Raw genomic sequence first — 24,735 nt, 5'->3', positions numbered from 1 at the left:
TTGGCAGAGATAGGACAGCAGTTTGCCATTTCCTTTTCCAGCTCATTTTACAAATGAGGAAACTGAGGCAAGCAGGGTGAAGTGACTTGCCCAGAGTCACACAGCTAGTAAGACTCTGAGACCATATTTGAACTCAGAAAGATGAGTCTTCCTGACTTCAGGCTCAGAGCTCTATCTACTGTGCTACATAGCTACCCCTAGTTATGTACTTATTATGTAGAGATCTAAAATATGCCTTTTTAAAAAGTGGGGGGCATTTCATTTATGCTAAACAAATATGCTAGACAAGAGTTAGAACTGTTGACATTTACTCTAATCAAAGCTAGGTCCTCATAATTAACTGATTTTTTTTTAGCAGCAAATATTCTAAAACATGTGTCAAAAATGCAGCACAGTGGTGGATGAGGCCACAAACCAAGTTAACATAATTGAGAAATATTTGCCAAAGTAAATAAAAATCCAATAAAACATAATAATATTACATTTTAAATCTAAGTCAACATGTGTCCTGCAGGGATCCTTGTGTATAGGATTTTATTTATTTATTATTTATTTATTTATTTTATTTCTTTGTGGGTTTAATAGCACTACTCTGAAATACTGAAGTGTATGTCTTAAGTTTCTCTACCACTTCCATGAATGTGAAAAGCATTTTTAATTTTGAAGAACATCTCCCTTTGCAAATTTAACTCTGTAAGAAGAATCTACAAATGCTATTGGTTGTTATTTGTAGATACTTATATTATAGTTAGGACAGAGGCAAAGTAAGATAACAAATATTCATTAAGCAATTCGTGCCAGGTCCTGGGGATAAGAACAACCAAAAAGACAGTTCTGCCTCTCAAAGATCTCCTTGGGGTAACACAACAAAATGGAGCTGAAAAATGGGAGAGTGGAGGGTGCATGGTGTTAAATTACAGAACGTCGCAAGCATAGCAGGAGGGAAATAAAAGTTGGCCAACCTGGACCTCTCATAAAATGGAGGCCCTAGGAACTTGCCAGTGGGAGAAAGGAGCAAAACAGAAGAATGTTTCAGGGTAAGACTGCAGATGAGGCCTAAAATCACAGTTGGGAGGGGAAATGGATGAATTTGCTTCTTATAGAAGAGTGAAACCTTTGGGGGAAAGACATGTCAATTGAGTGATGTCGCTGTTTCTTCAGTAACTCTACAAGTTACCAGCGGCACTGGATTCAACAAATTCCTGCTGCAGGCCCAAGGTCCTGATGGAGCTGCTCCTGTTGGCACTTTTCAAATCACAGATAGAAACACGCAAGGCCTCACATGTAGAAATATTGAGGTATGTAATGTTTATTTCTATAAAAATCCTTCATTCCTTAAATTATTCTACTGACTCTATCCAAAAGGAGAAATGATTTTGTTTAAGACATTTGAAAGTTTTTCTTTCATTCAGAGGCTGAATTGGATGTTTGAGAGCATTTTAATCTTTTCTTTTTCAAATCACTTTCCTTATTTTGTAAAACCTCATGTTTTTAGAGGTTTACTTAAGTGAATAAATCTTTAAAGTAATTTCTAATGCTTGCTTTTCACTGGTTTTAACCTTTTCCTGACTAGATGGATTTTTTTTCAGTAGATAGATAACAACTAATTAAATGCTTATTATATGCTAGGACCTATTAGAGATAGTACAGTACCATAGATAAATAGCCAGGTCTCTGAGTTAGGATTGGGTTTGTCCTTCGTTCTTGAAGAGGACCACGACATCAGGGAAATGATGACGTGACTTGCAGTTGACCTTGATTTGAGGAAGAGAGGACTGTACAAGGTCACCAGCCTCACTTTATCCTCCAGAGCCATCTGGGTCCAGTGGCCTGATATTAATCATGATGACTGAAGATGGCCTGGCCCTTTTAGGCTAAGGTCTTTTCAGGTTCTTACTTTGATTGAGATAATGCCCATTCAGTGAATAGGCCTCTTTAAGTGAGACAAGGGATGACCCCTTTAATAAAAAAAAAAATCAAACTGGGAGGGGAAGACCATCAGGGTTGCTGACCCAAAAAGAAGCAGTTACTATATACATTCACTTTGAACCAGGAAAGCCCAAAAAAATAGCCATTAAGTGGTGCTTCGGCAGGGACCTATTGTTGAGTTAGTTGGGTTGAGTTAGGTTGAGTTAGTTGAGTTCATGTCCCAACTCTAGGGAATATTAACTATATTCCCCTGGGTAAAGTCACTAGCTGATCACATCAGGTCCCATAAGCTCAGTTATCTCTGTGTAAATGATTCCTAGATCTATATGTCTAACCCTAGTCTCTCTGCTGAGTGACAGAAATGTGGCTCCAACTGCCTCTTGGACATTAATTAGGTTTTCTGTAAACATTTCAAACACAACACATTGAAAACAGAATTCCTTATCTTTCCTACCCTGAAACCCTCCCCCCTTTCTGAATTTCCCTATTAATGTTAAATGTACCATTATCTTTTGTTACATGCCTTGGAGTGACTTCTCACACATCCACACATGTTGTCATTTCTACCTTCATATCTTTCACATTGGCCCCTCTCTCTACTAACCTGACGTCTACCCTTGTTCAGGCCTGCTGTACCTCTCACCTCAGCTATTACAACAGCCTTGGAATTGGTCTCTCTGCCTCTAGTCTCTTTCCACTCCAATCCATCAACCACTCAGTTGACAAGGTGATTATTTTAAAGTATAGATCCAATTAAGTCAACCCCCTGCTCAATGAGCTCCAATGGCTCCCTGTTTCCTCCAGGATCAATATAAAGATCCCTGTTTTGACATGTATTATACTTCATAACTTGGCCCCTTCCAACTTTTCTAATTAGACCTTACTACTTTCCAATTTTGCTAACCATTCCAATTACACTAACCCTACCTCTGCACTGGCTGCTCCCATGCTTGGGATGTTTTACCTCCCCACCTCTGCTTCTCAGCTTTTCTGGCATCCTTCAATACTCAGTTCAAATCCTGTATTTTGTAGGAGGTTTTTCCCCTGCCCGTCAGTTGCTAATTCCTTCCCCGTTGGGACTGCCTTTATCCAACTCTATACATCTTTTTTTTTTAAGCACTTGGGGTTAAGTAACTTGCTCAAGGTTACACAGCCAGTTATTTCTGTGTGTGGTGCTAAGTATCTGAGCCCAGATTCGATCCCCAACCCTGGGGCCGGTGCTCTTACTCTCTGTGCTACCTGGTCGACCCACAACTCTATACATCTTGAAGCTACCTAGTTATTTACAAGCTGTGATTTACTGTTTTGTCTGTTTCCAAGCCTTAGCACAGTGCCTATTATGTAGTAAGTACTTAATAAATGATTGTTGACTGGCAACCTCTTATTATGTATTATAGAATAATAACTGATCTGTGTTACTCAAGGGATCTTCTTTATCAGGACCAAAAAAAAATTACCATATAGATAGAAGATGCTTTGAGTAAAGTTTTTTAAGATTTGTTCTACTAAGTCACATGTTTTACTATGGCAATATATAGTGAGATCTTATATCCTCTATACCTTTTTCTGTGATGTTACTATAAAGATATTTACTATAGGAAAATTGTCTTAAGGCATAATGCCTTTCTTCAATATTATTATATTCCCTCACAAAATCACTGAAAAGGGGATAAATGCATATGACCAATTCTGACAGTCAACAGAAATAAATCTCCTTAGGGCTTTTGAAGTTGCCTTTTAAAAAAAATCAGGGGTGGCTAGGAGGTGCAGTGAGTAAAGCGCTGGCCCCGGAGTCAGGAGGACCCGAGTTTGGTTCCAGCCTCAGACACTTAACACCCACACAAAAAAACCAGCCATGTAACCTTGGGCAAGTTACTTAATCCCAACTGCCCTCCAAAAAGCAAAAAAAAAAAAATCAAAGTTTTTTTAAAACCCTGTTTAGATGGTCTATCTTGATATTAAACTTAAAAGCTCTGCAATTTGGCATTCTAAATAAGTACAGAATCATTTTGTTATTTTAAGCAATCTCAATTGATCACCAAGTGATCCCAATGCCCCTATAAATCCTTGGAAAAGAAAATAACAGACATTGAACAAAGAGTTTGATTCTAGTACGTTGTTCCATTGATCGATGAACTGAAGTAAATTCTTAAAATTCAACAACTTCATCTAATCCTGTGAATATGGGAAACATCGTTTTTTTTTAAGCAATCAGGGTTAAGTAACTTGCTCAAGTTTACATGGCCAGTTATTTCTGGGTGTGGTGCTAAGTGTCTGAGCCCGGATTTGATCACCAGGTCATCCTGACACTGGGGCCGGTGCTCTTACTCGCTGTGCTACCTGGCCACCCTGGGAAACATCTTTTGAAGACGTGTATTACCTTTCTTTGGTCTATGCTGACTTTATTTCATTACAGAACTCTTCAGTAAGTCACAGGGACAGCAGCAATAAGCAGTCAATCCAAACAGTTTGGATAGCACCTCCTGAAAGTGGAAATGTTCAGTTCAGGTATGTTAAGTTTCTAATGTGGCTGCACAAGTAAATTTGATTTCTTCACTTGAGTCACTTTAAGAACAATTTGCTGGCATTTATGAGTACTAAACAATCACCCCCTCAAAAAATCAAAGAAACTGTTTCTGCCCCTCATGAGACTTCAACCTAAGGAAATATTGCATACATACATACATGAAACAATTAACAGACAATATCTGGTGGTATTTAATTAAGTAGTGTAGATGACAAATACCAAAAGGAGATTAACATATTTGAGGAGTCAAGGGAATCAATTAGAACATTGGACATTGTGACATGACCACCTCCCCTCCCTCCCCACCCCGGACTGCTTATAACTAGGATCTAGGCAACCTGACACCATAATAGCTTGTTATCATGGCATTTTTTGTTTGTTTGCACATTCTTCCAACCTAAGTCTTGACTGTGGACTTTATATTAAAGTTAGGCTCTATATACTTTTGGATAGAATGGCTGGGTTGTGCTTGTCTTGTTTTATGTCATCTTTGCTCCTGCTTTCTTGGACTATTAAGTGTTGTGTTATTCCAGGATCTAAGAGACAGATCAGGCTGGGGACATGCAAGCTTTCAGTGTGCCCAAAGTTGCCTGGACTAAGATAAAGTCTAAGTGTTACCCTCCTGGGCTAAGATCTGTAAGTTTCTGACTTCAGTTTGTGTTTGAGCAACATAACTTTGGACTTGCCTCTGGTTGGAGCCCCAGTAGACCACTATTAGACTCAATAAGCTGGAAAACTCTGCAGGTTGAGTGACAGAATGGCAGGGCTCCCTTTGGTCTGGGTTTATTGCCTTGGTTATTCTGTTGCAGGAAACAGAGTGGGCTTGGAGCTAGATCTGAGACCCCATTTCTTCCTGGGATCAGAGACACAGAGCTGCTGTTTCTTTAGCACTTTTTCACTTACTACACAGAAAAGGGCCTGCAATTACTCCTTGTCCTGGACTGTATAAGTCCATATCCCCTACCAGATGCAAATCTTTTATTCAGTTTTTACTGGATCTAGGACCCAATACATGGTGGTGAATGACAGAACGTCTAGTTGGCACCCGTTTGTGCTCTCTGTAAAAGGTCAGACCCCTCTGTCCTAAATCTGAAACCTCTTCTTGACCTGATACAGATTCGGGCATATCCTTGCTCATTTCCTGTGCTCCAAAGACTCCATGCAGCCACCGCTGCTTAGATCCCAACCCCAGACATCTGTCTCCCTTCACCAACCTGGGCTGGGAAAACAACTAAATTTTTTAAAGACTGATCCACCGGGGTGGCCAGGTAGCACAGCAAGAAAGAGCACCGGCTCTAGTGTTGAGAAGACCTGGAGATCAAATCCCGGGCTCAGACACTTAGAAAAAGAAAATTTAGAACTCAAAATCTTATTAGAAGTGAATGTTGAAAATGAAAAAAAATTTTTTTTTCAAGGATTTCATAGTCAGGATTTGGTCTGGCACATTTTCTAGTTAAGCGCTAAAAAAAAGGACAGAATAGTGACTCTAAGAGATCTGAGGAGGGAAGGTGAAGTCTCAAGAGGAATCCAACAGATTTCATTAAGGAGAGAGTATTTGACAGGTGGAGACTATTTGGGGTGGAGGGTGATTATTCTTTCATCGTATTTTTTAAAATAATATTTTATTTCCCCCTAATTATGTGTATAAATAATTTTTAACATTCTTTTTTAACATCCAAACTCTATTCCATCCTCCTTCCCCTTCTTCTCCCTGAGACAGTAAGCAATCCAATATAGGTTATACATGTATAATCATGTAAAACATATTTTTATATTAGTCATTTTGTGGAAGAAAACTTGAAAAGAAAGTGAGAGATATAATATTCTTCAGTCTGTATTCAAATAACATCAGTTCTTTCTCTAGAAGTGGATAGTATTTTTCATCATTAGTCCTTTGAGATTGTCTTGAATCATTGCACTACTAAAAATAGTTAGAGGCTCAAATATTCGATTGTAATATTTCTTCTAACAATGCAGATTGTTTTCTGCATAATCCTTGCCCATGATCTCCCTTGAGTTCATCATAGGCGAGGCTCGTTCAATATGCTAGAGGCCTTTCTCTTTTCCTCTTTGACATTTGCTGTTTCTTATAGGATATACATGGATCATATAGCTGTCCATTAGTTGTTTCTTGCCAAACGTCTAACCCATTTTTTTTTCAACATATATTTCCTTAACACCTTTTATTCTTTCTTCCTAGTAGGTTCTTATTTGTAACATATCACAGTCTGCTTACACCAACCATGTGCCTCTCCCACTGCCCTTTGTGTGATAGTTTTTTAAAAGTCCTTAATTTAATTTTAAGTGGAAGCTGCAATGTTCATCTAGCAACCATACAACAACAACAAAATATTTGTTTTTAAAAAATGAGACTTTGTTTCGAAGTTCAAAATTTTCTTGAAAAAAATTGAGGGACAGCTAGGTGATGCACTGGAGCAGCTAGGCAGTGCAGTGAATTGAGCACTGACCCCCGAGTCAGGAGGCCCTGAGTTCAAATTTGACCTAAGACACTTGCCACTTACTAGCTGTGTGACCTTGGGCAAGTCACTTAACCCCAATTGCCTTGCCTTCTCCCTCCAAAAAAAAAAATCCAGCCTGCTTTCCCCCTGTTTAATTGAACCCAATTTGTCCATTTGCAGTATCTAAGATAGATCAATAGATTGATAGATCTAGACCTATAATATATATTATAGAGATCTCCACCCCTCATCCACCTGAATTATTTTGGGTCCCATATTGCTTGGTGGGGGGGGGGGATTGATGGCAGTAGCAATGTTAGCAACAGGCTGTCTCAGCAACAGTTTCTTTCTTTTTTGCCTTTTGGAGGGCAACTGGGGTTAAGTAACTTGCCCAAGGTTACACGGCTAGTTTTTTTGGTGTGGGTGTTAAGTGTCTGAGGCTGGAACCAAACTCAGGTCCTCCAGACTCCGGGACCAGCACTGTACTCACTGTGCCACCTAGCCACCCCTTCAGCAACAGTTTCTAAACAATGAGTAACCACCTGTTGGCCTACATAAATATCTTATAACCAATGTACGTATTACCCATATAGGATGTTGGCCACAAAACCATATAAGTGACTTTCCCTAGAGCAACGCCTGTGCACTATTCATCTTGGTTCACCTAAAGGTGAACCTGGCCCATAATAATATCATTACCACAAATTAACACCACCACCTCACCCTACCCCGCCCCCTCCCCTCCCCATGGGTTTTTCTGTTTGCATTATGGTTAGCTGTTCCAAGTTGCCTTCATAACCAGGCAATCGTGCTTTGGACCAGACCAGGATATTTGTTAGTATTTTTTGCTCTATGTAAACGCCATACTTCACTCCAGTGGGGAGTTCCCCTAAGGCATAGGATATGCTGGGTGTATGACCCCAAATAAATATGCTTGCTTGATTTGGAGACAGTATGCCATGACATACCTTTTGCCTTATGCAATATATAAAACATCTATATCTACATATATAAACTTGACAAACAAGGTTCTTTGTACCTTTCAAGAAATCTTGCATAATTTTTGATGTGTGTATTTATGACTTGTTGTGAATATAACCTTTAAGGTAGCATTTTGTTGTACCAAATCAAATTTTTTTCATAGTAAAAAATAAGCCTATTCCTATCTTTTATTCTTTATATCCTTCAGTTTATTATGTGATTATAAAAATAAGATCTAAGCTGGAAAACACTTTTTAAAATCAGACTGTTTTCTATTTTCATCAAAAACATTTTTTTTTTGCTTCTTGGAGGGCAATTGAGGTTAAGTGACTCTCCCAAAGTCACACAACTAGTAAGTGTGTCAAGTGTCTGAGGCCAAATTTGAACTCAGGGCCTCCTGACTCGGGGGCAGGTACTCTATTTGCTGCGCCGCCCCCACATCAAAAACATTCTTGAAGTGTGTACAAGTTATTTTATAAAAATTTCTGTAGATTGAGAAAATATACATATATTCCAATTAATTTGTTATTGACATTCTTTCAGTCACTTTTCTTTGGTATTAATAAGGACAGATTTTTTTTTTCTTGCACCTTTGGTGCTTCCCTATGAATCAAATCTCTCAATGGTATAATCTCTAGCATGGATCTCTTTTATGTGTACTTGGCCTACTCTGGCTGGTTTTCATTCTCTTTACTGTCATTTCTACTTTCTCATAAGCATCTTGCACCCAAACATAGTGGTTCCACTTGCCTTTATGTTGAAAAGTTTTTAATAAAAACTCTTTGCAATTCTTTTTCATCTTTTCATTTGTCCTTTATAAATGTCCTCAGAAGGCTTTGTTTAGTATCTTTCACCAAATTTTATTTAAACTGATTTTTTTCTCCTTTACTTCTTTCTGTTTGGTCAAGCAATGTGCCCAAAATCTTCCACCATCTTCCATAAGAATTTGAAAATGAGCTTATTATCTAAACTCATTTTGCTCTTGACCATTATAACTCTATACTTAGCCAGTAAGTTAAATGATTCCTGATAAAGGCTTTTTGGTAGGAAAAACCACAATTGATATCTGTCCTTCTGTCTGTATCTCCTATTTAAATGATCAATAATTTGTTTAATTCAGATTAAACATATTTTATTTGCATAGCATATCTTTCCATAATTTTAATTTTTCTAGGTTTATACTAATTTTCCTAATAAGCCAGGATCTTATATGCATATGATTCAGGAATGAGCCACTTTCTATTAATCAAAATATCAATTTCCTTTTTTGTTTGGTTATATATTATGCTTTCTCCTTTTGGCTCCTTCAAATTCTTGTCTTGAAGAAAATATTCATGACATGGAGACCTACAATTCTTTGTCCTCTCTCCTTCCTTATTCCTGAAACATCTTTTTACTATCCTTGACTATTCCCAATTTTGTAGGAAACTATGAATCTATACTAACCAAGTTCATCAATTAATTGGGCTTATTGTATAATTGAAATAGAAAGGTAATTTTCTGGTCCTAGACTACAGTAGGATTAGAGAGAAAGGTATAGATGAGAAATTGTAGAGTTAACAAGACTTGACAACCATTTGGATATGGGGAATGAGGAAAAAGGAAAAGTAAAGGGTCACTCCAAGGTTTTGAGCCTGGACAGAGATTGGTAATGCCATTAACAGAAATACAGAGTGTATGTATCGATTAAATTTGTAGGGTTTTGCCAAGTTCTTTGTAGAATCTCCATATGTTAATGACTCCATAAGACTGATGAAGAGACATGATTTCTACCTCTTGGAAAAAAGGTGGTGGACTAAAGGTGAAGAATGAGACATATGTTTTCAGATGCAGCCAATGCATGAATTTGTTTTGGTTGAATATACTTATGTGGTATAAGGAAGGGTTTTTTAGTAGGGGCAAAAGAAAGTGTTAATTAAAAATTTAAAAATATAGAAAGAAGAAATTTCAGAAAGGGACATAAATAAGGTAGTGTTGATACTACTGTGTAAAAATTTAATATTGAAATTTATAATAGTATAATGCATGTATGTGATATGAGATTATATGTAATAATAATTATTTTATTTTTTTAAATCTCTACTTCTTTATTCTCTGAGATAGAGGTTGGTGAATAGGTAACAATTATTTGTATGATGGGTTGTTTTGCAAATACTTATTGCTACCACTGAAATACAAGATGACCCAATAATTGATGTAATGTTTCTTGTTGGAAACAAGGTAAAAAGAAAAATGACATGATACAAAGAAAACTATATTCTGGTTAGCTGGTGGATTCTTTGAGTTTATTTCTTATAGCTACACAGCTAGGGAATTCACTCTTTTCAGACCAATGGACCCCAAAGTTTTGGTGAATAATAGCTTATTCATACAATTACAGATGTGAGGGAACTGTGTTAGGGATAAAAAGCAAGCAAGTTTCATTTAGTGAGGGCAGGATCAGGCAGAGGGGAGGAGGTTTCAAGGACTTGTTTGGCACTTATACCAGGGTCTACAGTCCTGGCATATGGCACTGAGTAAGAGAATTTTGCAATTAAACTACCCAGATGAAATAAAGGGTACCTCAGTGACTGCGGGCATGATGAAGAATAAAGAGAGACGGCTAAAAGACAGAAACCCAAACTTTTTTTTTTTTTGGAGGAGGGAAGGTAGGGCAATTGGGGTTAAGTGATTTGCCCAAGGTCACATGGCTAGTTTTGTTTTTGTGTTAAATATCTGAGGCCGTATTTGAACTCAGGGCCTCCTGACTCCAGGGCCAGTGCTCTATTCACTGTACCACCTAGCCACCCCCCAGACTTTTGAAAGACAACATTTATGAAAACCCAAGGAAAATACAGAGAGTAGTTTTGGTAAATCAGTTGTGCCAACTTTTCAAATTTGCATAAAACAATAGAACTCTTCAGCCCTTCTCATTTCTAATACAGGAAAACATATTTGTGCATTAATGGGTAGGGAGTGGACTTCATTGATACTGATTTCATTGACAATAAGGAACTGCCAGCTAAAAACTCCCTCTAAAAATTCAGGTCAGTAGCATCTCTGCAATGTATCCCCTGAGTTATCTCTGAGCCACTGAGAAGTTAAGTGACTAGGTCACACAACCAATGTGTGTCAGAGACAGGACTCAAACCCAAGTCCTCCTGGTTAACTATTCACAACATCATGCCACCTCTATTGTCAACATGTAAGGGTTAAAGTGAGACAACAAATGGGAGAGCAAGTAAAGTAGATTTTTAGTACAGGTAAAGAATTCTGTTTCCCCACTACAAATACCCTTCTGAAACTAAACCTAAAATAAATACAAAAATGCATGACTAGTCATCTATAAAAGTAACATACTTTAAGAGAGAGTGCATGTATAAATGCTGAGATGGAAAGAGTGTCTCTTGAAGTGTAACTAAGGTAACAGGTAGCCATGGTCTACTCAGCAGTATTTTAACATGTCAGTAAGTCAACACAAGTTTTATCAAGTGTTTACCATGTGCATATCAGAAAGATGGTTACTTGCATGGATTCCGAAATCTGGAGAGCTAAGGAGTCTGAATTGGTTAGTATGTTTTTAGCACTTAGTGGGTCTGTTGTCAATTTGGCTTCCTTTATTGTGATCATAGAGGCAAGATGTGACAAGGCCTGGAGGCTGGAAATAATAGGAATGGAAGGAAGCAAACAGATATGAATGACTTTAAAGAGAGAATCAACCATGAGAAAAAAACACCTTTAAAGCTATTTTGACAACACATTACTAGCAAATTATTTCAAAAGGGTATTAGGTTGCTTTAAATATATTTTTCCCATTTGTCTTTGATTTCAGAATGCCAATACATCTCCTGATGTGTTAAACCAAATCTTTTCCTTGATATTCTTTTGCTGTGTATTTTGCCTGGATAGTGAAGCATTTATAAGTATCAACATAGTCTATTGGCTTAATTTGACCTGGATTTAAACTTGAAGTCTTCAATCTATACCTTTCCATTGAGTATATTAAGGATTTTCTATTTATCCAGTCCAAATAAGATTTTGACATCATTGGAGAAAGATCACATCAACTAATGAAGCTGTTGTGTTTTCCACTGGATCCATGACACATTTTTGGTTCAACCAATCTGGAGACCATATATAGTCCTATTTAGGAGAGATCATAATGAATTTAAGGCTAGGCAGAACCATAATGGATTTAAACATCTCCCTGGAAAATGCCATGTTTTTTATTAGTTTTTAATATGATTATGTGCTAGTATATTTCAAGAAGGAAACAACATTCCATTTAATAGTAAATACTATAGTTTTCTCACTGCTATTACTTTGGCCTTTTTTATACAAGATATTCCAAAGATCTTAGGAAAATTTTAAGCTACTAAAGCTTATTATTTATTATTGTATTTAATCAAACTATTATCACGGCACTAAATTGCACTAAGACTTTTGGGACATCATGTTCATTTACAATACACAAATAGGCAGTGGGTGCAAAACTGAAGCAAAGGTTTGGCAGTGATCATCAAAGGCAGTATAAATATTATTTGCTTTGAGGTGGCTTGCTTGATTGTCACTAATAATAAATTAACCTTTGCACTCCTGGGGAAAAAAAATTTGGTATATCTTTTTTTTTTGTTCCTCAGTCTATGTGTCATGGGGGGGGGCTTTGTTTATAATTTTTTGTGAGAAAAATCTATAAATGCTTTGGATAAAGTTTGTTAAGAGCTTTAACAAGTCTATAAAAAATATATGACAATACATTCCATATGTTGGGGAAGGGGGAGATGAGGAAGAAGGAAGAATAAAGGATGACTGAGGTTTTGAAAGTGAATGGTGGATGGTTATGCCAGTTTTAACAGAAACAGGGAAATTGTGTGTGTGTGTGTCTATTTGGTTGGCAGAGGGAAGAAAAGTTTACTTTTGACATGTTTAACTGTGACACAAAACAATTTACACAAATTTCTTACCTCATGTGTAATCTGGTTTTTATTTCCTTGACAGAGCAACTGTGTTTCAAGATCTAGATGGCCCTGGAGTTAGTATTAAAAGCCAGACTCTCCAAACTTTGACAGGATCAACTAAGGTAAACACATACATCTTCAAGTTGCAGGTACAATCTAGAACTATGAGAAAAAGAAAGGAAGAGATTAAGTTGAATCAAGGTTTTCTCTCTTTCTTAGCACACATTTATCTGGAGCACCTTCACCTCTTCAGATTTGGACAGTTAAACTGGTAGCCCACCTGTAGGAAGGAGGTCCTAAGGCATAGTGAGACCTAACATACAGGGAATAAATGCACCAGGGTTTTTTGCCCAATTCTATATCTGTTGAAAGCACCATCATACTTCCAATAGCCCATATTCACAACCTCAGTGTCGTAGTAAACTGTCCCTCTCCCACTTCATGACCAATCAGTTGTCAAGTCTTGTCTATTCTGTTTCCATAATATAGTTCACATCTATTCCCTTCTCTATGTTCTCATGGTCCCAGTCCTAGTTCTGGCCCATGTTGCATCTCACCCAGATAATTGGGCTTAGTTTCCATGTCTCCAGTCTCTTTCCACTATGTAGTGGCTCAGTGGTTTCCCCTTGCCTCCATAATAAGGTAACAAACTTTTGTACTTCTTAAAAGCCCTTCAGAACCTGCCTCCAGCCTTCGTTTTCCAGCTTCTTGTTACCTTTCATGCTCTGTATGTCAAACTAGCCTAGCTACTCTTCCCTTGAAACATTTCCTTTCCTATCACTGTGCCTTTTTCAATTCAATTTTCAATTCAAGTTGTCTCTTTAACCTTAAATACGTTCCCTTCTTCCATTGGCCACAGAAAATCCCTACCTTCTTCAAAGCTCAGTCCAAACCAGTGCCATGAGTGAAGCCTTTCCTGATATCCCCAGTTGCTAATTCCCTCCCTCCAAAAATAGATTTTTATGTATTTTGTGTTTAAGTTTCTCTATACATATTTTCTCAAGCTCTTTTTTTTTTTGAGGAGCAATTGGGGTTAAGTAACTTGCCCAAGGTTACATGGCTAGTTTTTTGGTGTGTGTGTTAAGTGTCTGAGGCCAAATTTGAACTCAGGTTCTCCTGACTCCAGGGCTGGTGCTTTATTTGCTGCACCCCCTAGCTTCCCCCTTTCCTCAAGCCCCTTAAAAACAGTAACTATTCTTTGTTTTTTCATGATATCCCTAGCATTGTCCAACATATAGTAGATATCTAATAAATAAATGCTTATTGAATTGAGCTGATTTGAACTGAATTCTGTAACTAACTATATAACCTTGGGGACAAGTCAGTCAGTCAGTAAACATTCTTAAAGTGCTGGCTATGTGCCAGGCAGTGTACTAGGTACTAGAGATATAAAGGCAAAAGATATTCCCTGCTTTTAAGAAGTTTACCATCAGGGCAGCTAGGTGGCACAATTAAATAGAGCACCAGCCAGGGAGTCAGGAGTACCTGAGTTCAAATCCGGCCTCAGAAACTTAACACAAAAACCAGCCATGTGACCTTGGGCAAATCATTTAACCCCAACTGCCCTCCAAAAAGAAAAAAAAAGTTCACCATCTACTGGGGAAGATAACATGCAAATGGACTGTGTTCAAACAAGTTACACGCAGGATAAACTGGAAATAATCAAGTCACCTAGCTTTTCTAAATGCATTTTCCTCATCTGTAAAAGAAGGAGCTTGACTAGATTATCTATTAGGTCTAACAATCTATTCTAATACAATTTCCCAACAGCCTTCTCACCTTGGGAAATCCCTCTTCCCCTGAAACCCCTTTCTCAGGTCAATTACTAACAGGAATCTCAATTTTAAGAAAGTTTCCAGCCTACTCATGTTCACTCTTTCATTTTTCTCAGGGCTCCACTCCAGACTTTCCCCACCATGATGCCATACCTTCTTCTTCTACCCCTTTCAGATGCCTTTTATGTGTTATCCCTTACCCCCCCACCCCTTAGAATATAAGCACATCGAGGGCAGGGACTCTTTCTTTTGCTTGTACTTGTATTACCAGCACTTGGCACAGTGCCTGGTGGCTTAATAAATGCTTGCTAACTGATTGAGGAGGGGATTTACACACACTCAAAATGCATAATTTCAGTCATTTTATTATTGGAGTTGAATCTCTGGGAAATCAATACTAGAAAATATCTTTCTAGGAATTCTATGAATAAAATAATCCACAAACACATATCTGACACAGCTAAGAAAAAGGCTCTAGGGAACAAATTAAAAGTTGTTAACAGTAGAGATTAAAACCTATTGAAAATTCAATTCAACAAATGATTAAGCTACTATCTATATACTAAGGTAGAGAAGACAGAATTCCTGCCTTCATGGAATGTAGTATAGTACTATATCTGAGAGGCAAATAGCTATAATACGAAATAATAACTTTACCTATGTAGGAGAATCAGAGAAGATTGCCTTGTAATTTATCTGATATACCGTGTCCTGTCACCTCTCTCCTTTCAAAGATCCCCTGTTGTCTACTGAATAAAGTATAAATTCCTGATGTTTATACACCCAAAGCCTTCTACAATCTAGTTCCAACATGACTATCTACTCTTATCCCATACTCTTTGTCACATGTTCTCTGCAACAGTCAAACTGGACCTACCTTTGTTTACCATTCTTGTCTTTTCCCCTTTCATCTCTGGGTCTTTGCCTTCACCATCCATCCCATCTAGAATGTTCCCTCCCTTCCCAATCTCTCTCTTTGCAGAACCTCCCTTCTTTCAGGACTCAGCAGATTGCTCAATGAAACCACTAAGCATTCTCCCTCCCCACCAGTGGTTGAAGCTGAGCTCTCTGATCTTTTAGCCCTTTGTCTGGACCTTTTCTTTTCCCTTCTTGCTCTCTCTTGTATCCCAGTTATCTTGTGTACTTGTTCTCCTCTCATATCTAGCCTTGTTAGTTGATTTCCCACAGCAAATTTTGAGAATCTTTTCTTCTTTCCACTTGACCCTCCCAAATCTTTTCATGGCTCTGAGAGCAGTTTCAGGAAATAGGCCCCCTTTTTTTAAAGCTTCTTCTGGGGAGCTTTATAATAATGAATTAGAAGGGAAGTCTTTGTTTTGAAGCAATCCCTGCCGTGATCCTGTTGTTTGCATTGTCTGTGTGAGTCTTTTCCAGCAGCAAGTTGTCTTAGGCTAGAAGTCTGTATTGATTGATGTCACTGCCCCAGCTGACTTAAATTAACTATTCAAAATGAAACTGATTTATTAAAGGACCAGAGTGTCACATTTGATGCAATAGCATGAGGTTACTCATGTCATATTTTGGGGGGGCTTGTATCTCCTGTGATTTCTGTATAGGAAGTATCCCCAGAAGAAACTCCTTCCACAAGTGCAGTTCTTCAGCTATTCAATAAAGTTTCTAAAGTTTAAACTTAAAGTTTTAGAGAATTGCTTAAGGCATTGAAAAGTTAACTGACTTGGTAAGGTTAACAAAGCCTTAATGTTTCATAGGTAAGACTTGAACCCAGTTCCGTTGGAGCCTTGTCTTCAATCCACTATATTATGCTGCTTCTTCTTGTTTGGTCATTTCAGTTGTGTTTGACTCTTTGAGACCCCATTTGGGGTTTTCTTGGTAAAGATACTGGAGTGGTTTGACATTTCCTTCTCCAGCTCATTTTATAGATAAGGAAACTGAGACAAATAGGGTTAAGTGACTTGCCTGTGATCACACAACCAGTAAATGTCAGTGAACTCAGATGTCTTCCTGACTTCAGGTCTGGTGCTCCCTAGCTGCACCATGCTATGCTACCTGTATATATTACATATATCTCAAATTCTCTGTTTTATATCCTGCTAATCAATTGTCTTCTCAGCCTTCTTCAGGAAAATTTTATAAAATTTAATTTTTTAATTTTATAAAATTTAAAGCTTACAGTACACATGATAAAAAGGATAATTAATTTAAATATGTATCTTTTTATTTCAATTACTGAAATATTAATTTTAGATATTCATTGAAAGATGTTCATGTAAAATATCTTCATACAACTTTTCCAAAGTAAATCTTTTGTGCAGAATATGGCACAACTCCATCAAGTATGTATGGAATATTTATTATATATCAAATTCTATACTAATATTATAGGAGAAAGAAAAGAAATGCAAGAAGTTTTCTTGCTTTCTAGATGGGGCTGGGGAGGAGAAAGGGAGAGAATGTGAATCTAAAAATAAAATAAAACTGAATTTAAAAAATATAAAAGAAATACAGGTGACCCAACCTATCTTCAAGAAGTTCATGGTCAGGGAAGCTAGGTGGCACAGCAAATAGAGCACAAGCCCTGGAATCAGGAGGACCTGAGTTCAAATCTGGCCTTAGTCACAAAAAAAAACTAGCCATGTGACCTTGGGCAAGTCACTTAACCCCAACCGCCCCTCCAAAAAAAAGGCAAAAAAAGAAGGGGGCAGAGTCAAGATGGCGGAGTAGAAATAGGACCTCCACGGGCTCCAGCTTCCACCTTCCCCAATTCATGTAAAAGAGGACACTGAACAAACTTTGGAGCTGCAGAACCCACAAAATGACACAGAGAAGCTAACCTCCCACTGAGGACAGCTCGGCAAGCCAGCAGGAATTGGCCAGTGCAATGCTGTGGGAGCCGAACCCAGGCCTGCGTGAGCTGGAGATTTTAGCTCCCGGGCAGGCCTGACCAGCTGCTGGCCAGAGGAACTCCAAATCATCAGCAGCTGTGGCTGTTTCCAGGTTTATCAACACATAGATGCGAAGGACAAAGAGATCAGTGCAGTGTGGACTTTGGAACCAGTAGTTGGGAGTGCATCAGCTTCTGCCCCCGGGGCAAGAAGCCGCTGAGATGCCTGGAACAGCCAGCTCCATGCTGCAGCTTCAGTTCCTGGCCTGCATAGTGTAGGGGGATCAAGCGACCAGTCTGAGGGGTAGTTGCTCTTACTTTAACCTGCTTGGATCTGGATGGAGGTCTAAGGTGGAGGTCCTAGGGTGTGTGACCAGCTTGCCAGAGCATGTGGAGGCTTCAGAGAGGGAACCCAACTAATACCTCAGGCAGCTAAGAAACCCCCAGTGTTTGGAACGGAATCTCCTCTGTCTGGTGGCAGAGTCCTACTGTGGCAATAAGCCCAAAAGTCAAGTAATTGAGTGGCAGCATGACCAGGCAAAGGAAGCAAAGCAAACAGAAGACTCCAACATTAGACTCCTATTTTGGGGGACAAAAAGGATCAAAGCATGGAACAGGAGGAAGACAGTGAAGTCACAACTCCTGCACCAAAGCTTTAAAGGAAAATTCAAGCTGGTTACAGGTCATAGATGACCTTAAGAAGCAGATAAGAAAAGTGAAGGAAAAAGAGGGAAGAGAAATGAGAACGATGCAAGAAAATTACGAAATGAGAATCAACAGCCTGACTGAGGAAAATCACACCGTAAACAGAGCAACTCAATTGGCAGAAGAAGCTCAAAAAGGCAATGAGGAGAGGAATGCTTTAAAAAGCCGAATTTGCCAGATGGAAAAAGAATCTCAAAAGCTCACTGAGGAGAATCATTATCTTAGATTTAGAATGGACCAAAGGGAAGCTAGTGCCATTAAGAGAAATCAAGATGCTATTAAATAGATCCAAACCATTGAAAGAATAGAAGGCAATGTGAAATATCTCATGGGAAAAACCACTGACCTGGAAAATAGATCCAGGAGAGATAATTTAAAAATTATTGGACTACCTGAAAGCCAGGATCAAAGAAAGAACCTAGAAATCATCCTCCAAGAAATTCTCAAGAAAAAATGCCCTGATGTTTTAGAACCAGAAGGCAAAATAGAGGTTGAAAGAATACACCGATCACCTCCTGAAAAAGATCCCCAAAAGAAAACTCCTAGGAATATTATAGCCAGGTTCTGGAATTCCCAGATCAAGGAGAGAATATTACAAGCAGTCAGGAAGAAACAATTTGAATATTGTGGAAAAAACAATCAGGATAACCTAGGATCTGGCAGCTTCTACACTGAAGGATCAAAAGGCTTGGAATATGATATTCCAGAGGGCAAAAGAGCTGGGATTAAAACCAAGAATCACCTACCCAGCAAAACTGAGTATCATGTTTCAGGGGAAAATATTGTCATTCAGTGAAATAGAGGACTTTCAAGCATTCTTGATGAAAAAACCAGAGTTGAATAGAAAATTTGACATTCAGATATAAGAAGCAAAAGAAGCTTGAGAAGGTAAACAGGGAAAAGAAATCAGGAGCCACATATCAAAGTTGAACTATTAACATTCCTACATGGAAAAACAATAATTGTAACTGATGAAACTTTTCTCAGTATGAAAATACTTGAAGGGAATAGAAATATATATATATGGCTCTATCGGAGGGTATATGGGCTTATGAATACATATGTGAATGTTTGTATATATGTTTACAGATATAAATAGATAGAGGGAACAGATCAAATTTAATAGGAAGGGATGATACTTAGAAAGTGAAATTAAGAGGTGAGAGAAATATAATGAGAGGAGATGGAGAGAGACAGAATGGGGTAAATTATCTCATTTAGAAGAGGCAAGGGAAAATGGTTACAATGGAGGGGAAGAATAGGAAGGCAAAAGGGAATGGGTCAGTCTTATTCTCATTGAATTTGGCTCAGGGAGGGAATGAAATACACACTAAACAGGGTATCTCACCATACAGGAGAGTAGAGGGGAAGAAGGGATGATGGAAGGGAGTCCCGGCCTGGGGGGAGGGAAGTTGAAAGCACCCATTTTTGAAAAGGGACGGCATCAAAGTAGGGAATAGAACAAGTGGGAGGTGGGATAGGAGGGAGAGAAATATAGTCAGTCTTTTACAACATATATATTAATGTTTTTCATTAGCTGCACATGTACCACCTATACTGAACTGCTTATCTTCCCAGTAAGTGTGGGTGACAAGGGAGGAAGGGAATGAATCTGGAATTCAAAGTTTTAAAATCAAATATTTAAAATTATATACATACATACATATATATATATATACACACACACACTATTTTACATGTAATTGGGAAGTAACATATACAGGCACTGGGTCACAGAGATCCACCATTCCCTACTGGAAAAGTTGAAGGGGGTATGGGAGAAGATATGGGAGAGAGCAGATTGGAGGAGGAGATATCCTGTGAGATTGTTATTTTGGGGTGGTGGGTAGGGGAAAAACGGGGAGAAATTTTGTAACTCAAAATCTGGCAGAAATGAATGATATAAATCAGAAGTTAATAAAGCATTTGAAAAAATAAAAAAATTTCAACAACAACAAAAAAGAAGTTCATGGTCTAGAGCTTGAAAGATGATACCTAAAGTAGAATCTAGGTAAATATTATATGAACTAATAGTAATGTCAAAAGATCTGTTACAACTTGTCAGATCAATAGACTAAACTCCTTCTGTTAAAACCATGAATAACTTAGTGGAGAAATCCTAGGCAGTTGCTTAAGGCATATAGAGGTTAAATGACTTGCCCAGGGCATTAAGTTTGAGATATAAGTATTGAACTCAGGTCTTACTGACTCTAAACCCAGCCACTAACTTGCACTAGAAAAAATAGCAGTGTCTGCAACCTCCTAGACAATAAAAGCAAAGTTTAAAAAAAAGAGCAAAATAAATAGAGATATATTTAAGCCCACCTAAATCACATTCACTTTAACTTTTCTTAGATCCAGATTTACACATACATATATTTAGGTATTACATTAACATTCAACCCCCACCTAACTGTTAACAGACACTTGAGAACAGGGACTATTTTTCACCTTTCCCTGACTCATAGTAGGCATTTAACAAATTCTAGTTGACTTTATTTGACTTGCTCAAAACTGGTTTAGGTAAAATGTCATTATAGATACATTTGGTTCTAAAAAGAGTGGATAGTCAACTTAATGTTGTTATAGTGGGAGTTTGTATCTACTCTGGCATTCAATCATGTTGCATTAATGTTATTTTGAAACATCATTGTTCAGGGCGACCATTAGCAAAGAATAGCTATACACTTCTAAATCCTGAAGTGAGATCCAAGCATGTTTATTTGGGGAGCATTTTTCAGTTTTGTTTACTCTGTATTTAACAATGTTTTCAGATTTAATTTGATTTGGAAAATGAAAGAAGTTTTTTTTTTTTTTTTGCATTTTGCTTACAGACTCTACAATCAATGAATTCCAGCGACTGTGGTAAAACCAAATTTTGTTTCAGAGCTCCAGAAAACTGTGATCCCACAGACGCAAATTGTTTGTTCATGTCTTCTGAGTTGGTGGATGTTCAAAGTTTCAGATTTGAAATGAGCAGCCTTTCTGAGGGTTATGTTGCCATTGGGTTTTCCAGTGATACTTCAATGGTAAGTTCTATGTCTTGCAAGGAAGACACTTTCCAACAAAAGGAAGGAATCTAACACCAAACTGGGAGGCAGATACTGTGCTTTGAAAGTCCTTTGAAACATAAATTTAGGGATCAAGCTAATAACTGACATTAATATAGCTCTTTCAAACTTACAAAATGCTTTATGTGCATAATAATTTCATTTAAGCCTTATAACTACTATATGTGGAGGATAGTATTATCCCTAGTTTTCAGATAAGGAAACTGAAGCTCAGGGATGTTACAGGACTTGGACAGCTAATAATGGTCATTTGTAACCAAGTCTTCATGATTCTAGGTCCAAAACTGTATCTACTATGCATAGAAAGTGCTTTATTTTCTAAGGTTGTTTTAATTCTGTACTCCTATGAAAGGAAGTTATTGGGCAGATTTTGAGCAGAGGCTCTTAATCTGAGGTCCACAGATACCCCCCCAAGGGGTCCATGGATTGATTTAAGGAATTCCATGAATTTGAATAGGGAAAAATAAAACTTTATTTCAATATATTTGTTGTCTTTTGTAATCCTATATATTTTATTTTCTGTGATTAAAAACACAATTGTGAGAAGGTCCATTTTTGTTGTTGTTCAGACATTTTTCAGTAATGTCTAACTTTTTGTGACCCCATTTGGGGTTTTCTTGGCAAAGATACTGGAATGGTTTCCATTTTCTTCTCTAGCTCATTTTACAGATGAAGAAACCAAAGTAAACAGGGTTAAGTGACTTACCCAGGGTCACACAGCTAGTAAGTGTCTGAATCCAGATTTCAACTAGGGAAGATGTCTTCCTGATTCCAGGCCCAGCACTCTATCCACCATGCCACATAGGTACCCCTAAAGAGGTCCATAGTCTTTGCCATAGGGGTCCATGATACAAAATAAGTTAAGAACCCTTCGTTTGGAAGGTTTGTTCAATCTTGATTATTCTTAGGTTATTTATTATCTTTTTATTCCTTAAGAGTCAAATGTTCATATTTTTACTGCCCTTTTTGGGAAATGTTTAATACATGCACACATGCGCAAAGTTAATTACAAAAATACAGAGGGAGGTGGGGAATAAGAGTGTGTGAAGATTAAGGCCAGGGATTAGTCCTAAGAAAAACAAACCCGAAGGATGGAGCTCTTTTTTGATGGCAAAGGATTAGAAACTGAAGGGGTGCCCATAAGTTGGTGAATAGCTAGCTGAACAAGTTATAGTGTATGGAGGCAACTATGGGGCACAGTGGATAGAGCACTGGCCCTGGAGTCAGGAGGACCTGAGTTAAAATCCAGCCTTAGACACTTAACATAAAAACTAGCCATGTGACCTTGGGCAAGTCACTTAACCCCAATTGCCCTCCAAAAAAGCAAAAAAAAAAAAGTTATAGTGTATGGATATAATAGAATACTATTGTGCTATAAGAAATTAGGAAGAGGCTAGTTTCAGAGAAACCTGAAAAGACTTGTATGAACTGATGCAGAGGGAAGAGAGTAGAACTAGGAAAGTAATTTATAGAGTAATGACATTATTGTAAAGACAAACAATTTTGAAAGACTTAGGAACTCTGACCAGCAGAATTATAAGCTATAATTCTAGAGTACTTGTGATGAAACATGCTACCAGCCTCCTGATAGAGAGGTTCTTTTCCAATACAGCCAATGCAGGAACTTGTTTTTCTTGACTCTGCATGTTTGTAATACAGTTTTTCCTTTTGTTTCTTTCTCACTGGGGCAAAGTGATATTGGAGGGAGGGAAGGAAGATTTTTTTCTGATTAAGAAAATAATTTTAAAAGTGTGTAAAAAAAATTTCTATTTTTAAAAGGAAAGAATGAATCATCTTCATGTAAGAACTTGATGCCAGGGACTTCAACTTTTTTCTTAAGGATTAGATACTTTTCATTTTCCTTATGATTTGGAGGAGGGGGAGAGTAAGTACAAGGTTAGAAAGAGATTGCTACAGTCCTTTCCCATTCAAAATTCAATCAAACTAAAAAAAAAAAGTAGAGCAAGACAGTAGTAATGTCTTGAAGATCAATAATTTGATCACAATCAATTAATATGAAAGCCCTGTTTTAGTAGATATGATTTTCAAGTATGTTGCATAATGGATCAACAACTGATCTTAAAGCCAGGAAGATCTGTGTTCAAGTCCTGCTTTTAATAAATGACAGCTGAATGACCCTGGACAAGTCACTTAAACTCTCACTGCTCTAAGGCAGCTCTCTAAGTCTATTAGTTTTGGGGACTGTACAAACCTGGTTTGGTAGAAGGAGTTTCCTCACCTGGGAATTCCATATATCACAGTCAACAAGCATTTCTCAAGTGCTAACTGTGGACCAGGCACTGGGCTAAGCACTGAGAGATTCAAAGAAAGTCAAAGAGCTCATGTTCTTAATAGCAGTCCTGTCTGTATTCCTATCCCTAACTATCTATCAGTAGCTGCATAAAAATAGAGCAAATAAACTAAACTAGGATTCTAAGAGGAGAATCTGGTTGAGGATATGGTCTGTTTTCTTGATATAAAATAACTAGATTTTTGTTTGTTTTATGGGATTCCCTTTTTTCCCCATATTAGTCATTTTGTGCAAGAAAATGAAAGAAGGAAGAAAAGGAGGGAGGGAAGAAAAAATAGTGTGCTTCAGTCCATATTCAAACAACATCTCTCTGGAGGTGGATGGCATTTTTCATCATGAGTCCTTTTAGTGTGTACAGTGTTCTCCTGGTTCTGTTCAATTTGTATTAGTTTGTGTAGGACTCTTCTTTTTTCTCTAAAATCATCTTGCTTGTCATTTCTTATAATATTCCATTACAATAATATACCATAATTTGTTTAGCCATTTCCCAGTTGATGGCCATCACCTCAAATTTCCAATTCTTAAGCACCACAAAAAGAACTGTTATAAATATTTTTGTACATATAGGTTCTCCCCTCCCCTTTTTTATCTCTTTGGAATACAGATGTAAAAGTGTTATTACTTTATCAGAGGGCAAATACTGTTTGATAATTCATAATTTAGTTCCAAATTGCTGTCCAAAATAGTTGGATCACCTCACCACTTATGGGATTCCTTTTAAGAAACAAATTTCATAGATAGTTCTATAGAAACATTAAGCCATATGTAGTGTCTTTCCTTCAACTGGCCATTAGTTTTTAGTATTTAGGTTTTATATTTTGTGCTAATTGTGAAATTTCTTTGAGTGTTGAGGTCTTTTTTTTTTGCTTTTTAGAGGGGGAGAAGGTAAGGCAATTGGGGTTAAGTGACTTGCCCTAGGTCACACAGCTAGTAAGTGTTAAGTCTCTGAGGTGGTATTTGAACTCAGGTCCTCCTGATGGCGGGGTTGATGTTCTATTCACTGCACCACCTAGCCGCTCCTGATGTTTCTTTTCTAGGGGAATGATGATGTTTATAGCTGCTTGCTGAATGGGACTGAACAAGTAGTGGTACAATATGCCTCAACGACTGATCGAAAATCTCTAACTGTTAAAGCCCTGGTAATGTTGTTACTCTACACTCCTTAACTCTTCTTATACTT

General features: G+C 37.7%; 1 protein-coding gene across 1 annotated transcript in view; it reads left to right on the top strand.

Annotated features, from left to right (window-relative positions):
• The window catches only part of LOC138162216 (putative ferric-chelate reductase 1), a 59,821-nt gene that overhangs the window by 11,345 nt on the left and 23,741 nt on the right, over positions 1-24,735 (top strand). The window contains exons 3-7 of the mRNA XM_069089252.1: positions 1,162-1,298; positions 4,346-4,437; positions 12,874-12,955; positions 21,008-21,202; positions 24,593-24,694. Of these exons, the coding sequence (XP_068945353.1) occupies positions 1,162-1,298; positions 4,346-4,437; positions 12,874-12,955; positions 21,008-21,202; positions 24,593-24,694 (608 nt within the window). The remainder of the gene's footprint in view (positions 1-1,161; positions 1,299-4,345; positions 4,438-12,873; positions 12,956-21,007; positions 21,203-24,592; positions 24,695-24,735) is intronic.

The sequence above is a fragment of the Petaurus breviceps genome, unplaced genomic scaffold, assembly GCF_028583685.1.
Source record: "Petaurus breviceps papuanus isolate PSGF00001 unplaced genomic scaffold, PetGlider_PUasm1.0 186, whole genome shotgun sequence".
NCBI classification, from domain to species: domain Eukaryota; kingdom Metazoa; phylum Chordata; class Mammalia; order Diprotodontia; family Petauridae; genus Petaurus; species Petaurus breviceps.
Note: the sequence above shows the minus strand (reverse complement) of the source record. Positions and strands in the feature narration are given on the sequence as shown.